At 53.5% G+C, this 13,305-nt stretch overlaps 2 protein-coding genes across 4 annotated transcripts in view; both read right to left on the reverse strand.

Moving 5' to 3' along the window:
- Positions 1–8,660, reverse strand: part of A3GALT2 (alpha 1,3-galactosyltransferase 2) — a 9,361-nt gene extending 701 nt beyond the window's left edge. The window contains exons 1-5 of the mRNA XM_010837090.1: positions 8,598–8,660; positions 3,435–3,518; positions 3,149–3,229; positions 2,743–2,883; positions 10–160 (exon numbers count right to left, since the gene is read on the reverse strand). Of these exons, the coding sequence (XP_010835392.1) occupies positions 10–160; positions 2,743–2,883; positions 3,149–3,229; positions 3,435–3,518; positions 8,598–8,620 (480 nt within the window). The 5' untranslated portion in view covers positions 8,621–8,660. The remainder of the gene's footprint in view (positions 1–9; positions 161–2,742; positions 2,884–3,148; positions 3,230–3,434; positions 3,519–8,597) is intronic.
- A 1,255-nt stretch (positions 8,661–9,915) lies between these two features.
- The window catches only part of PHC2 (polyhomeotic homolog 2 (Drosophila)), a 113,898-nt gene continuing 110,508 nt past the window's right edge, over positions 9,916–13,305 (reverse strand). For all 3 annotated transcript variants that reach the window (XM_010836948.1, XM_010836947.1, XM_010836949.1), the window contains one exon: positions 9,916–11,829. In XM_010836948.1, the coding sequence (XP_010835250.1) occupies positions 11,675–11,829 (155 nt within the window). In that variant the 3' untranslated portion in view covers positions 9,916–11,674. The remainder of the gene's footprint in view (positions 11,830–13,305) is intronic.

The following is a 13,305-nucleotide window of genomic DNA, read 5'->3' on the forward strand; positions in this document are numbered from 1 at the left end:
GCGTCCCACCCGCTCCACGCGCAGCCGGCGGCCCGGGCCCAGCGGCACGCGGGGTACCGCGGCCGGACGCTCGGTGAACAAGTAGTACACCACGCGCTGGCCCACCATGAAGTGCTGCTCGGCAGTCTCCAGGAAGCGCTCCAGGTACTTCTCCAGGTACCTGCCGGGCGGGGCGGGGCCAGGCCAAATCAGCCCGGCCGCTGCGCCCTCCGGAGTCCGAGGAGTCGTTGGGCTTACCAGCCCTCCCCATGTCCTTCCTGGGACCCTGCAACCCCAGACCCCAGAACTCCAGAACTATTCAGCCCCAGAGTCGTCCGAGGTGAATTAAAAATCATTGCCCATTGTTTGCCATCCCTGCCCACAGGGGCTCTGTGTCCCTGCCCTTGAACGCGGCACTCCCTGACCGCCTAGGTCAGTGGAGTCCCAAGAAAGGGATGCTGTGCTGGTCCTTGGGAGGACTGGCCCGTTAGCCTTTGTCTCTTTAGAGCTCTGGCCCTTTGCTTAAGCACTCTGAGGCTGCCACGAAGTGAGAGAGCCTGAGCTAGCCATGGAGAAAAGCGCCCTCCGGTTTTCTGCAGGCTACTGGCCTGGTGGGGACCCAAAAGTTTGGGAGCAGGGAGGGGCCCCCGTTGCTGAGTCCTGTCGGAATTCCTGAGCCACAAGACCCTGAGCAATGGTAATAATGAATTGTTTTCTGTCATTGAGTTTGTGGTGACAAACCACAAACCTAGGTAAGTGGGATGTTTGCAATACTAGTAACTTTCTATAAACACACTTTGGAATCCTGGGATCCTAAAATAATAGTAATAATGCCTGATATTTTAGAACATTAATCATGTGGCAGACAGTTTTCAAAGTAATGTGCATTATCTCATTTAATCTTCACCATTATTATCTTTATCTCAGGTGAGGAAACTGAGTCACAAAGAGCTTTATTAACTTGTCCAAGTGTACACACAGTTGGTAAGTGTGAAACCAGGATTTGAACCCAGCCTGGCATTAGAGCCTGTATCCTTACCTGCACTTGCTGTATTCTGGGTGGAACTGGGAGAAGCTGGAATTAAGAGACTTAGAAGCCTCAGCGTCCTATGTTGGGTTTATAGAACCTTGGAACTTAGGACCCTGAAATTTCTGGTCCCAGAGACTCTGGGTCCCTCAGGCTGGTGGAAAGTGAAAGCGAAAATCGCTCCAGTTGTGTCGACTGTTTGCGTCCGCATGGGCTATACAGTCCATGGAATTCTCCAGGCCAGAATACTGGAGTGGATAGCCTTTTCCTTCTCCAGGGGATTTTCCCAACCCAGGGATTGAACCCAGGTCTCCTGCACTGCAGACAGATTCTTTACCACCTGAGCCACAGGGGAAACCCTAGAATACTGGAGTGAGTAGCCTGTCCCTTCTCCAGCAGATTTTCCCAACCCAGGAATTGAACCAGGGTCTCCTGCTTTGCAGGTGGATTCTTTACCAACTGAGCTCTGAAGGCTGGTGGAGAAACCCCTTACTCAGCATCCAGAACAGAAGTGGGGGCACCACGGTCCTGGAGAAGCCACAGTTCAGCCCGCCTGGCTGCCTGGTCAGCCCTTGTCCTGTTTGCTCCCTGGCCTTCCAGGGGCCCTCCTGACTTTCTCTCCCTTCCAGAGTGTGGGGTACAAATTTGGAGGAACCTTGAGCAGTTGTCTGGGGTATCTGATGACAGAATTCCTTCCCCAGACTTTTAGATACCTTTTTCTGGATGCAAAGCTCTCACTGCCTTCCCAAAGCAGCCCGTTCCATTATTAGAAACTTTTCCTTAGATTGCCTTAAACTCTACCTCTCTGTGCCCTTAGGTTGCAGGATCTGATTGCTGCTCTTAGCCAGAACTTTGCCTCACTACTGGAAGGTGAATACCAGCTTGGAGAGCCTGCTGTCCATAATGGGGAGATGAAAAAGTCAGTGCCCTGAGATTTCTTCTCCACCTACTACTCAGGGCTCCTTCTCCATACCTGGGGGCCCCTCGTATCCTCGATTGGCCTCCTGTCCTGATCCTGTCCCCTCCCCATTCAGTCAGCTGCCCCCATGGCCTCTCTCTAGACTTGGTCATCATCAGTCTGGGCCCCCCGCCAAAGTTGCAGCCTTCATATGTCCCACTCTGGGAGCCCCCATCCTTCCAGCCCATGTCCTGTGATTCCACCCCCAACAGCCCTTCCTCAGAGTCCTCTGGTCTGCTGACGCTGCCATTCTCAGCATCTCCCTTTCTTCACATCCCTCTTTACCCAGCCCAGATTCGCTCCCTTGCAAAAGCCCTCAGCTCCCCAGTCCCTTTCCTGCCATCAGAGTTGCTTGGCCAGCCTCCCGCTTCCCCTTGTTGGGTGCTTGTGCCTGAGCCACTGGCCACGGGCCCTTCTGCCGCTGGGCCAGCCCCTCTGTTTACCCAGTCGTTGTCGTCTGCTCTCACAAGTCTCACCTGAAAAGACCATTTTCTCACCGAAAACCCAAGGCCTCCGGATGGATCTGTCCCAGACCCTGGGCAGATTCCTTCTTGGTTATGATTCTGAGCTCTTGGCTGCCTGTGCCGGGTGGATTCCATGGCGTTGGTGTCCAGGGAGGAGGGGTCTGCCCTCACCATGGGGGTCTGGACAAGGGGTGCTGTCTCTGCTTCTCCTTGGCATCCTATGGCCCAGGAGAATGGGGTGCCCCACTTGCTATATCACATGCATCCCCACTCCTTCCTGCTAGGATGCCACCATTTCCCTCCCCAGGCCTTACCTGCCTACAGCAAAGACAGTCAGACCCACAGTGAGGTTCCGCTGTACAGCCTCTTTCTGGGCCACGTCTGGGTCGAAGGTGCCATCCCAAATAATGGGAGCCCCCCAGGAAGTACAGGTTAGGACCTCAGGGGCCCTGGCCGGGGCAGTGAGGGAGAGACAGGTTCATCCATTCACCTGCTGGGTGAATGTTCACTGCCACCCCCCACTAGTCCTGGGCCCTCAGGACCACCCAGGCCTGCCCCTAGAAATCTCTATCCCAGATCCAGCAGAGTAGGGGCCCTGGGTGGAGTGCCTAGCCCTGCCAGGGTCGGGGATGCGAGGAGGACAGGGACACTGGGGCAGAGCTCGGTAGGGTGTGGGGGTGTTCTCAGAGTGGGAGAGGTGGTGGCTTCTCACCCAGGATGCAGGGACCTGTGAAGTTGTCTCTCAGCAGGGGCGTTCTGGCCAGAGGGCAGACACCCATAGGGATGAGGACTTCCAGATGCCTGTGGGGTGGGAGCAGTAGTGAGGGGGGTGCCAGCCTGCTCAGGAGCCCTCTTTCTCTGCTACTTACAAGGGGGGAGAGCCCCCGAGGATGCTTGTGCAGCCGTGACAGCTGCCACTCCTCATCCCTCAAGGAGGCACTTGGAAAGGGCCACTTGGGCCCTGCCCCTGCTGGTCCCATTGTGAGGGCTGGGGAAGGGGTTATACCTGAGTACAGGAAGCCCGAACAGGAGCAGCCCTAAGATGCCAAGTGCAAGTAGGATCAGCTGGCAGAAGATTTTCTTCCAGGCCCTGGGAGGTGGGGAGTGAAAGTGAATGAAAGTGAAAGTCGCTCAGTCGTGTCCGGCTCTTTGTGATCTCATGGACTATACAGTCCATGGAATTCTCCAGGCCAGAATACTGGAGTATTTTCCCTTTCCTTTCTCCAGGAAATTTTTCCAACCCAGGGATCAAACCCAGGTCTCCCACATTGTGGGTGGATTCTTTACCAGCTGAGCCACAAGGGAAGCCCAAGAATACTGGAGTGGGTAACCTCTCCCTTCTCCAGTGGATCTTCCTGACCGAGGAGTTGAACAGGGGTCTCCTACATTGCAGGCAGATTCTTTATCGACTGAGCTGGAAGGAGCATCAGCAACTCATCACACCTATACATTTATATATGAAAAATGATGTGATTTAATGTTAATATATTATTCTGTCATTTGGCACAGACATTGAAAGGTACAGAAGAGGGTAGATAGTGCAGTCTCTCCTGTTCTTAGCCACCCAGTACCCTCTGCAGGGGGCTAGTCTATGCATAAACAGGCAAATATAAATGCGGTAGCAAGTTCTTTCTCCTTCCCTCCATCCCTTCCTTGGCTTTCCCCCCACAAATGGTTGCTCCACCTTGCATTTTCCATGGACCATTATGTCCATCTGCATTCTTGAAGCGCTTCCTCACCCTCTTTTCCGGCTGCCTAATATGCCTTTGATTGGGACGGCATCATTTGCCTAACCAGGTCATTTCTGATGAGCATGTAGATGTGTAATTTTTTTTGCTTTTCCCCAGCAGCAGATATGGGGGATAGTAACAGGGTGCTTCGCCTGGGTTGGATCGAACTTGGACAGGGAAGAGTCTGGAAGGGAATGCAGGGAAGTTTGTGGCTGGGAGTTGAGAGCATCTGGGGCTTAGGGATGAGTTGCTGGGCTTCCTGGAGGGCAGGCTGCAGTCAGGGGACTGTATGTCTATGGCGGCTCCAGTCATGGAGTGGGGTCCCTCCAGCAGAGCTCAGCAACCCCATTGCTGGCTCCAAGGAGGTGGACTTTGCGATTTGTCCGTAGTTGCTTGTTTTCCAGAAGGGCTCTGAAAGTTGAGAATTTTAATAAGCTCCTCGGCAGGGGGTGAGGGGGTCTCCTCCAGCTCTCCTTACCCCTGCTGGGTTCCAGTGTCTCTAGATAGACTGAACCCCTGTGGTGAGGAGCCTGGCCACTGGAGCTAGACCCCCAGGTTTGAATCCCTTCATAAGATTACCTACCTTAGAGGGCTGTGGTGGCTACTGAGTTCATACCTGCTAAGTGATTAGAACAAGGCCTTGCACACAGTAACAGCTCAATAAGCTTTAGCTATCGTTGATTATCATTCATATTATCGTTGCTGAACAAGCCCTCAGGATTCTCAGCACAAACTCCCAGCTCCCCTCCCTGCCCTATAAAGTCCTTCCAAAATCTGCCTCCTCCGGTCTCTTCCAAGAAGGCAGCCTGATCAGACCCTCATGCCCCTGCCTTTCCTGCTGCCCCACGTCACTGTTCCTCAGCAGGTGTATCCAGTAAATAGATCAGAGAGGCCCCTTGCAGTTGTGTATGTACATATTCACCCGTGCATCTCCGTTGGACGCATGGTTCTGTTCAGGTGGCCAAACCTGGGTGCACTGACCCCTCCCTCTGCCTCGCCCACTGTCTGTTGCGAGTCCTCAGGGTGTGTTGGCTTTGCCTCCTTGATCTCCCCCTTCTTTGCCGCACCTATCCCCCCAACCCCCACAGTGACCTTGCCTGCTCATCCCCACCAGGACCTGCCTGCTCCCGGTTCCCCCACCCCCGAACAGCCCCCAGAGTCAGCTCATAAAATGCCAGCTGCCTTAACTGTGTCCACATTGCATGAGGGAAATCTTCAAAGGGGAAATGCATTTAGTAGGCAAACATATGGAAAGATGTTCACCCTCACAGTAATCAAAGACTTACGGATTAGAACCAGGCGAGATGTTTTGCCTATAAAATGAGCACTTTTTAAAAAGAAATGAAAACAGCCACGCTGTGAGAATACAGCGAGACAAGCACTCTTACGCCTGCCGGTGGGATGTAAATCACTACAGCTTTCATGGAAAGCTCCTTAGCTGTGGGAATTGAAACTTTCAGCAGTCATCCCTTTTAATCCAATCACTGCAGCTTCTGGGAACCCGTTCAAAGGAGACCATCTTCAGCATGGGAAAACTTTATGCATCAAGATGTTCACTAGTTTCTGCTCATTCATGCATTCAGCCCACGCTTAGTGGTCACAAGCTCAGAACTGAGCACTGCGCTAGGTCAAGGATTCAGAGGTGAGCGAGACACAGACCTTGTCTTCCAGGAGCAGGGTCAGGAAGATGTGATGGCCAGAAAGAGGGGAATGGGGTCAGAGGACAGATGGCAAAGAGAGGAATGGAACAGCATAGCAAAGGCTGTGTAAATACAAGATAGCATTAAGGGCAAACTAGTGGATGGCACCTGAGCCTGGACACATGGGGAGGAAGTCAGGGAAGCTTCCTGGAGGAGGTGCCCTTTAAGCTAGGACCTGAAGGATTAGAAGTTATCCAGGCAGAGAAGACAGTGGAGGGGAAAGGGAGGTCCGTGAAAAAGGGACAGCAATGTGTAGAAGTGAGGAAGTGAGAGAGAGAAAGCATGTGGGACTGTAGGTCCTCCACAGGGGTGGGTGGAGTGTGGATGGGTAGTGATGAAAGGTGAGGCTGGGGATAAGCCGGAACCAGATCACCCAGGACCCACATTCTAGGCTAAGGGGTTTGGACTTCATCTTGAAGCCCTGGGGAACCCTTTTCAGGGCCTTCCCTTCAAAAAGTGCTGCAGCCAGATTTTTATTTGAGAAATACTCCAGCCTGGACATGGAGTGGGAGGCAGGGGGCATGGAGGCAGGAAGACAGGTCAGTGTTGGCAGAGGGTTGGGAGGAGTAGGTGATGAATGGCTGTCGAGGTTGGGTGGGCAGGACTGGGGGACTAGCAAAGGAGATGAGGGCTACTAGTCTGATTGGGGTTAAGGAGCCCAGAAGGCAGGCAGGCAGCCTCAGGAGAGAGTTCTGGGATTCCCACGGAGGGCAAGGATGCTGTGGAGGAGGGAGAGAGCTGGGGTGGAGAGCCAGGGCCCAGCACCGAGGACACGGCTGGGGGCGGGCAGGGGGCTGAGTGAGCAGAGGAGGAAATGGAGGGAGGGGCAGGGGCTCTTCCCAGAAGTCTGTGTAAAAGGAAAGAGAAAGGATGGGAACTGAAGAGGCTGAGGGATTGAGACTGATGGAGGCGTGTGTGTTTCTTTTACATAGGGAGACGAGCTTGGTTGAACAAGGGCTGGAGAGCACCCATGGAGAAGGCATTGCGCGGGCTGCTCAGATAAACTGGAAAAGGCCCCAGTGTCCAGCGAAGTAAACTTTTTATGAAAATTCTGTAGTCACATGGAAAGATCTTACACAAAAACCTTCAATGGAAAAAGCAAGATCTAAAATTTATGGGCACTGTGATTACAGGTCTACTAATGAAAACATGCACCAGAAGACTAAAAGGAAGAAGTATCTGTGTAATAGGTTACAGGAGGGTTTTTTTTTTTCCTTTATTTTTCCTCCCACCTGTCTCTAATGTGCTTTTATTGCTTCTTTTAATGAAGGAAAAATACAGAGCCATTTGGAAAGAGCAAGCAGTTTTAAGCCTTTCTAGTGACTGCAAGGTGAAGTCCACCTCAGTCCTGCCTACAGGGCCTACAAAACCATTTCACACACTCACACCAGACCCAACTTTACCCTTCTGGAAATGAGACTGCACAGCCAGCAGACCAAGGTGGTTCTCCGAGTATTGCTGGAAAAAGTAGATGGAGATAAACCACCCCAGTGTTGGTCCGTGGAGAGGAGGGTGAATGAGTAATGCATCCGCGTGCAATGGAGAGCAGCCTGGCCATTGAAAAGGATGAGGTTGGTGGATACGTGCTCTCTGGAAAAGAGGGCCTAAGGGACTCAGTGGAAGAGGAAGTAACAGAACTGTGCATAGAGGCCGACCTCACTTCTGTGAGGGGAAGGCTCCCGTACCTGTGCACCTGTGCATCTGTGTTCTTTTATAAAATGTACATAGACGTGTACATCTCTGTTCTTTTATAAAAACATGAGAAAATAGAAATATAATGTGAGCCAGGAATATAAATTAAATTTTTCTAGTAATAGTAGCCATGTTGAGAGAGTGGAAAAAACTGAAGTTTTAATAATTTAATCCAATATATCCTTTCAATATGTAATATAAACATTATGGAGCTATTTTACAGTTGCTCTTGGAAACGAGGCTGCCCCCTACAGGGACACCATGGGGTGGGTGGGTTGGCAAGGGCAGAAAATGCTGGAGCAGAGCCTTCTCTGCCATCCCATGCTCTTAGCCAGTCCCTCCATCCAGGGCAGCCAGGCAGAGCCATCCCCAAGTGGTCCAGGTGGGCTCTAACTGTCAGGCCTGGGAGGGTTCTGACACCTAGGCCTTCAACGAGCACCCACCAGGTCCTGCCAATCCCTCCTCCCATGTCCCAGTCTGGGAACCCTAGTCCACAGAGGCATCTGCCTGACCCACTGTTCCCAGTTCCTTGCTCAGATAATTTTAAAAGGACCCCCCACCCAGCTCCCACCTGCAGGAGGCCATCTCTCAAGGCCGCCTCACACTGGCTCCTGGACCCTCCTCACTTTCAGGAGGTGGTTAAAGATCAATTGTTAGTTCCTAAGCGGGAATAAATTTGCAGACCAGGACGGTCACTCCCAGTGGGAATAGAGAGCTCTGTTTCAGTGGGAAGTGCATCCCAAAGTCTGTTTTCTGTTCACCATGGGGTCAGAGTTAAGGGCAGCAGGAGAGTCACCATACTCTTCACAAGCTACGAGATCTCCCAGGATGCTGTCTTCCCCCACTGCCCCATTCGTGCCCTGGACCGACCATACCCCACGGCGATGCCCGTCCAGCCACTTTCCCCCAAGGACCTCTATGGCTCAGCTCATTCTCAGTGGGCCAGCCTTGGTGCCTCCTTGACTGTTCTGGCCACCAGACTGGACTCCTTTCAGGACAGTTGTCATGCCCCATCTTCCCCCAGACACTGGCAGAGTCCCCGCTCACCTGGGTCCTTCCCTGAAAGCCATGTCAAGGAGCAGGTGGGACAGAGTTCTGAGAACCACCTCAGCCAAGAGCCAGGGAAGAAATGACCTGGTGACTGGAACAAAGCCGTTTCAGGCCATGTATCAGAAACCACGCCCCCAGGACCAAGTGGGACGAACTGCCCGGAGAGAACCCCCTGCCCTGGGGCCAATCACCTTGAAGAGGGTGGATCTGAGTAGGTGGCTCTGGTTGGCCAGAGGCACCGAGTCATGTTGTCCCAATGCTTTTTCCTCCCCTGGGGGTGGCGGGGGGGGGGGCAGGTCCTTGTGCCCCTCTTCAGGTCCTCTGTGGTGTTTGCCACCCAGCGAGAACCCTGTTCTGCAGAGTTCCAGCCACAACTCAAGGGTACCTGATTGAGACTTTGCACACTTCACCTCCAGGAGCCCTTGACCTCTTCATGTGCATACCAGTCAGCCAGGATAGGGTAAGGGCAACACAAGACTGTAAGATGGAAAGGTTCTGGAAAGGTTTACACCAGGCGGTTTTTTTTTTTTTTCAAGTGCAGAATATGATTCATCAGAAATCAATTCATAGATCATGACCAAGATTTTAAAATTATGAACATGAACTGAAAATTAGCAGAATGTATTTTACATCAGGATAGGTATTATTGTTTTGCTTCAGTTACATACATCTTAGTACATATATGAGGGTGGGGAACAAACTGTCACGATCAAAAGTTTTGCAAAATTCTGTGTAAAGCATGAACATCAGGAGCGAATATGTTGAAGGAAGCACCCTTCAGACTGAGGCCTTCCACCCAGAGTGGAGACAGCAGGGGTGTGTTTACCTGTGTCAGCCCTGCAGATCCACGCTATCCTTTCAGGAGTTCCAGCTCCCTCTCCCACCTCACATACAAGGACACTCCAGCTGGGCCTGGCTTTGTCCTCCAGAAAGCGAAAGTCGAGGTCCAGCATGGACTCGCCAAGCTGCACAGGCCACAGTGGCCCGCTCCCCTGCCGTGGAGTGGGGTGGGCAACACGGGGGTCTTCATGGGGGACCCTCCCCACTCTCCCTCAGCCCAGGGTCCCATGCTGGCCCCTGTCCAGCTAGCCATTCCCGACCTTCTGTAGACCAGACTTCCCAAGTCCTAGCTCCATCCTGTGGGTGGTCAACTAGTCAGTTGTTTGTTTCTCCTCTTCTTCCAGGAAGTAGTTACATCTTAAAGGTTTTCTGCAGAGTTGTCATCAAGATGTGGGTATTAGTTCTCAGAAGGTCCCTGCTAATCAATCTCCCTGGGCCCCTCTGTTACAGACTAATTGAGTGCACAAACGGCCTGTGCTTGGAAGGCCCCTTCTTTATTCGAGGCTTAGGCAATCACCTCCTGTGGCAGAGACTCTCCTAATAGTTTGCTATTCCAGCATCCAAAGAATGCTCAGCTGTCGAGTGAGGCAGTCACCCCAAGGGCAGTGCTGGACACGGAGCCGCACCCACCACAGGTGCGCGTGAGGGTGGGGAGCTCTGGGCTCTGCCTCTGGTGTGCCAGGTATTCCTGACGAACAGCGTCCTGTCTCCCCAGCGGCAGTGGCGGGTCGGCAGGCTCAGAGTTGAAGGGGCCCTGGACCCTTGCACTCCCAAGGAATACCCGTGAAGAACAGGTGGGACCTGAACCGGGGCTGAGTGTGCCCTCAGATGACATGGCAAAGTGTGGAGGATACGCTGTCCAGTCAAGGTGGTCATCCCCCTACCAGCCCAGGGACCCACCCTCTCCTTGCAGGTGAAAAGTAGCTCTTCAGGATCACAGAAAGGCATTCCCGGGGAGAAAGGCACAGAAGGAATGGATTTTACGGATTTATTTTTAAAAAACAAAAAAGGTTAAAAAAGTCCTTCATTTCCAACCCTGCCTGGGGGTGTGAGTGGGGAACAGCATGAACTGAGAAGGGCACCCACCCTCCCCTGGGGAGAGTCCAACTCTTCCCCGGGAGCCTGCAGTGTGCAGGGCAGGTCAGAGGCCGGCCCTCGCCCTTCCTGCCCCGCCTCCTCCACGGGCAGCTCACACTGCTGCCAGCAAGTTCCAGAGGCAAAGAAGTGTGGGAGCCGAGGCCGAAGGCTGCCTTCTTCACCTCGGCGGTCACTCCAGCTCTTCCGCCCTTGGACGTTCTCTGGGCCCCACCACTGGGCTCTCAGGGTGGGTGGACAGGCAAGACCAGGAGGCGCAGCGTGGCCCAGCCCACTGGCAGCTTCCTTAATGCCGTCTGTGACACAGCAGGGCAGTCGGGGCGGGGGGCGTCACAGTGCAGGAAAGGGCTGCAGAGACACCACGACAATCTGGAAAGGAAAATCTCCTGCTAACCTGCATCGCTTTCTGATCCTGCCTCTGCACCGAGGCAGCCCTTTTTCCTATTCCCCATCCCGAGGCTGAGTGGAGTCCGGGACAAAGCACTAAGTGGCTGTTTGCTACAAAACACCCGGAGATGCCGGGGGGGCTCTCGGCCCGTCAGTCAGTCCAGGCTCCCACACAGTCACACAGTCACACACACAGCGTTAAGGCGTCTGTACTAGCAGGTGTGGCCAAACCGGGCCCAGCTTCTCTCCCTCCACCTGCGGGGGTGAGGGGGGAGAACCCTTCTGGCGGCTTCAGTAACAGGCTGAAGTGGGAGAAGCTGGCAACGGAAGAGCGAGCTGGGCCCCGAGAAAGAGGAGGAGGAAGGCAGGCGAGGGCTTCCGAGGCCTCTCTCCAGGCCCGGCGGCTGCCCTGGGAAGTGACCCAACTCAGGTTGGGAGCCCTGACCACATACCCCCTGGAAAATGGGGGACAGAAAGAGGGGAAGAGAAGCGGGGCTAGAGTTGTGGGACTTTGGAGGAAGCCAGTGCTATCAATATTTACAAGCATAAAGCCCCATCTTCTGTGCCACCTACCTCTCTGCCCCTCCCACAGAAAGAAAGGCCCCTGAGAGCCACCAAGGAGGTCCCGAGACCTCCTCCCCAGCTACGCCCCACAGCGGGGGCCCTTCCCTTGACCGGCCCTGCTCTGGGCCCCCAGGAGTGTCCACCGGCTCTGCTCGGTCGGGAGGAGGAGCCCCGGTGCCCGGCTAGCCCTAGGAGTCCTTGAGCATGCTGATGCGTGCGTAGATCTTAAGGGCTGGCCCCAGCTTGATGTTCATGGCACTCATCAGGTGGTCCTCCTTGAGCAGCAGCAGAGCTTGCCCGTCGATCTCCTGGGCACGGAACTCCTCTGCGATTTCCTGGCAGCCTAAGGGGATGTGACCAAAGACAGTGTCAACCTGGGCTACAAGCGGTCACTGCCCTTCAGAAGCCCCATTTCACTTAACCCTCACGACCAGCTCTTGAGGAAGCCGATGCAGTTCTCACTTTACAGCTTGAGAGGCTGAGTGACTTACTCAGGGTAGCCAGACTCTACCATGGCCTCCTTGTTTACATGTGTCCTTGTTCACCCACCACCCTCTCCGTGGACAGGGCTACCCCGGGGAGGCGACTTCACCTTAGTCTTTTGGATAATCTCTTTTGGAGTGAGTCAGCCACTATGTCACGAGGGCACTCAAGCAGCACTCTGGAGGCGCCCACTTGGAGAGGGACTGAGGCCTTCTGCCCAGAGTCAGCCCCCCGCTGCCCTGGGATTGTGGCTGGGAAGGGTGCTCCTCCAGCTCCAGGCCTGTAGGTACCTGCACTCCTGCTGCCATCATTATGGGGGCCTTGAAAGATGCCCCAAGCCAGAAGTACCCACTAAGCCACTCCCCAGAACTCTTGAGATGTTGACTATTATAGGCCACTAGGCTTGGGATAACGTTTCCCAGCAGTGAATAACTAATGCAAATTTTGGTATCTGGAAGAGGGAGTGCTGCCATCACCACCCCTTAACAGTGTGGGTGTGGCCTGGGATGCAGTAGTGGGTGGGGGCGGGAGTGACTTCGAGAAGAATATCTAAGGTTTCCTGAGAGACTTCACAGAAGCCTGATGGCCTTTGAGGAGACTGCTGGGGAGGCTTAAAGCAAAGTGAGGAAATGGTTACTGGAAACTGGAAGAAGAGGGATCCTTGGTATGAAATGGAAAATTCAGCCACACTGTTCCTGGTGGTGACCTGGTGAGTGTGAGACTCCCACTGAACCAGCACTCCAGCTCAGGGGACCCCAGGCAGAGCCTGCAGGTACTGCCTGGCTTCCCAGCGCAGCTGTGGGAAATGCGAGGGGGAAAACTGGGAAACAGGAAAGAGCCTGGATTTGCTGCTTCTGAAAATCCTCAGCCTCTCCAGATGGCAAATGACGCTAAAATTAAGAAATGGTTTTTAGTGCTTGTTTCAGCAGCACATAATCTTAAAAAAAAAAAAAAGGTTTCCAGGCAAAAACCAAATCCAGGACGCAGTAAAAAAAACAGTCTAAAGATGAGACAGCGGGGGGTGTCTTAAATCATCTGTTAAGACTGCAGGAAGCTCTAAGGTGTGGCCTCAGAGAACTGCTGGATCAAATGCTCTCTCAGGATTTTATGGGTGTGACTCACAGAGCCTCTCCATTCAACAGACGGGCTCCTTACACTGTTAAGGCCTCAGTCCCTCAGCTTCAGATGAAGCCTAATATGGAGTAGGGCTTGTCTTGAAGACACTTTTGAATAAGATTTATTTAAAAAGCCCACAAAGAGTGAGAGACTCGTCTGGCAGAAACACTGCTCACTTGGACTGCAAGGGCCAGAGGTGACAGGAAATAAAGGCAACAGG

The sequence above is a fragment of the Bison bison genome, unplaced genomic scaffold (genome assembly GCF_000754665.1).
Source record: "Bison bison bison isolate TAMUID 2011002044 unplaced genomic scaffold, Bison_UMD1.0 scf7180017864068, whole genome shotgun sequence".
In the NCBI taxonomy this organism is placed as follows: domain Eukaryota; kingdom Metazoa; phylum Chordata; class Mammalia; order Artiodactyla; family Bovidae; genus Bison; species Bison bison.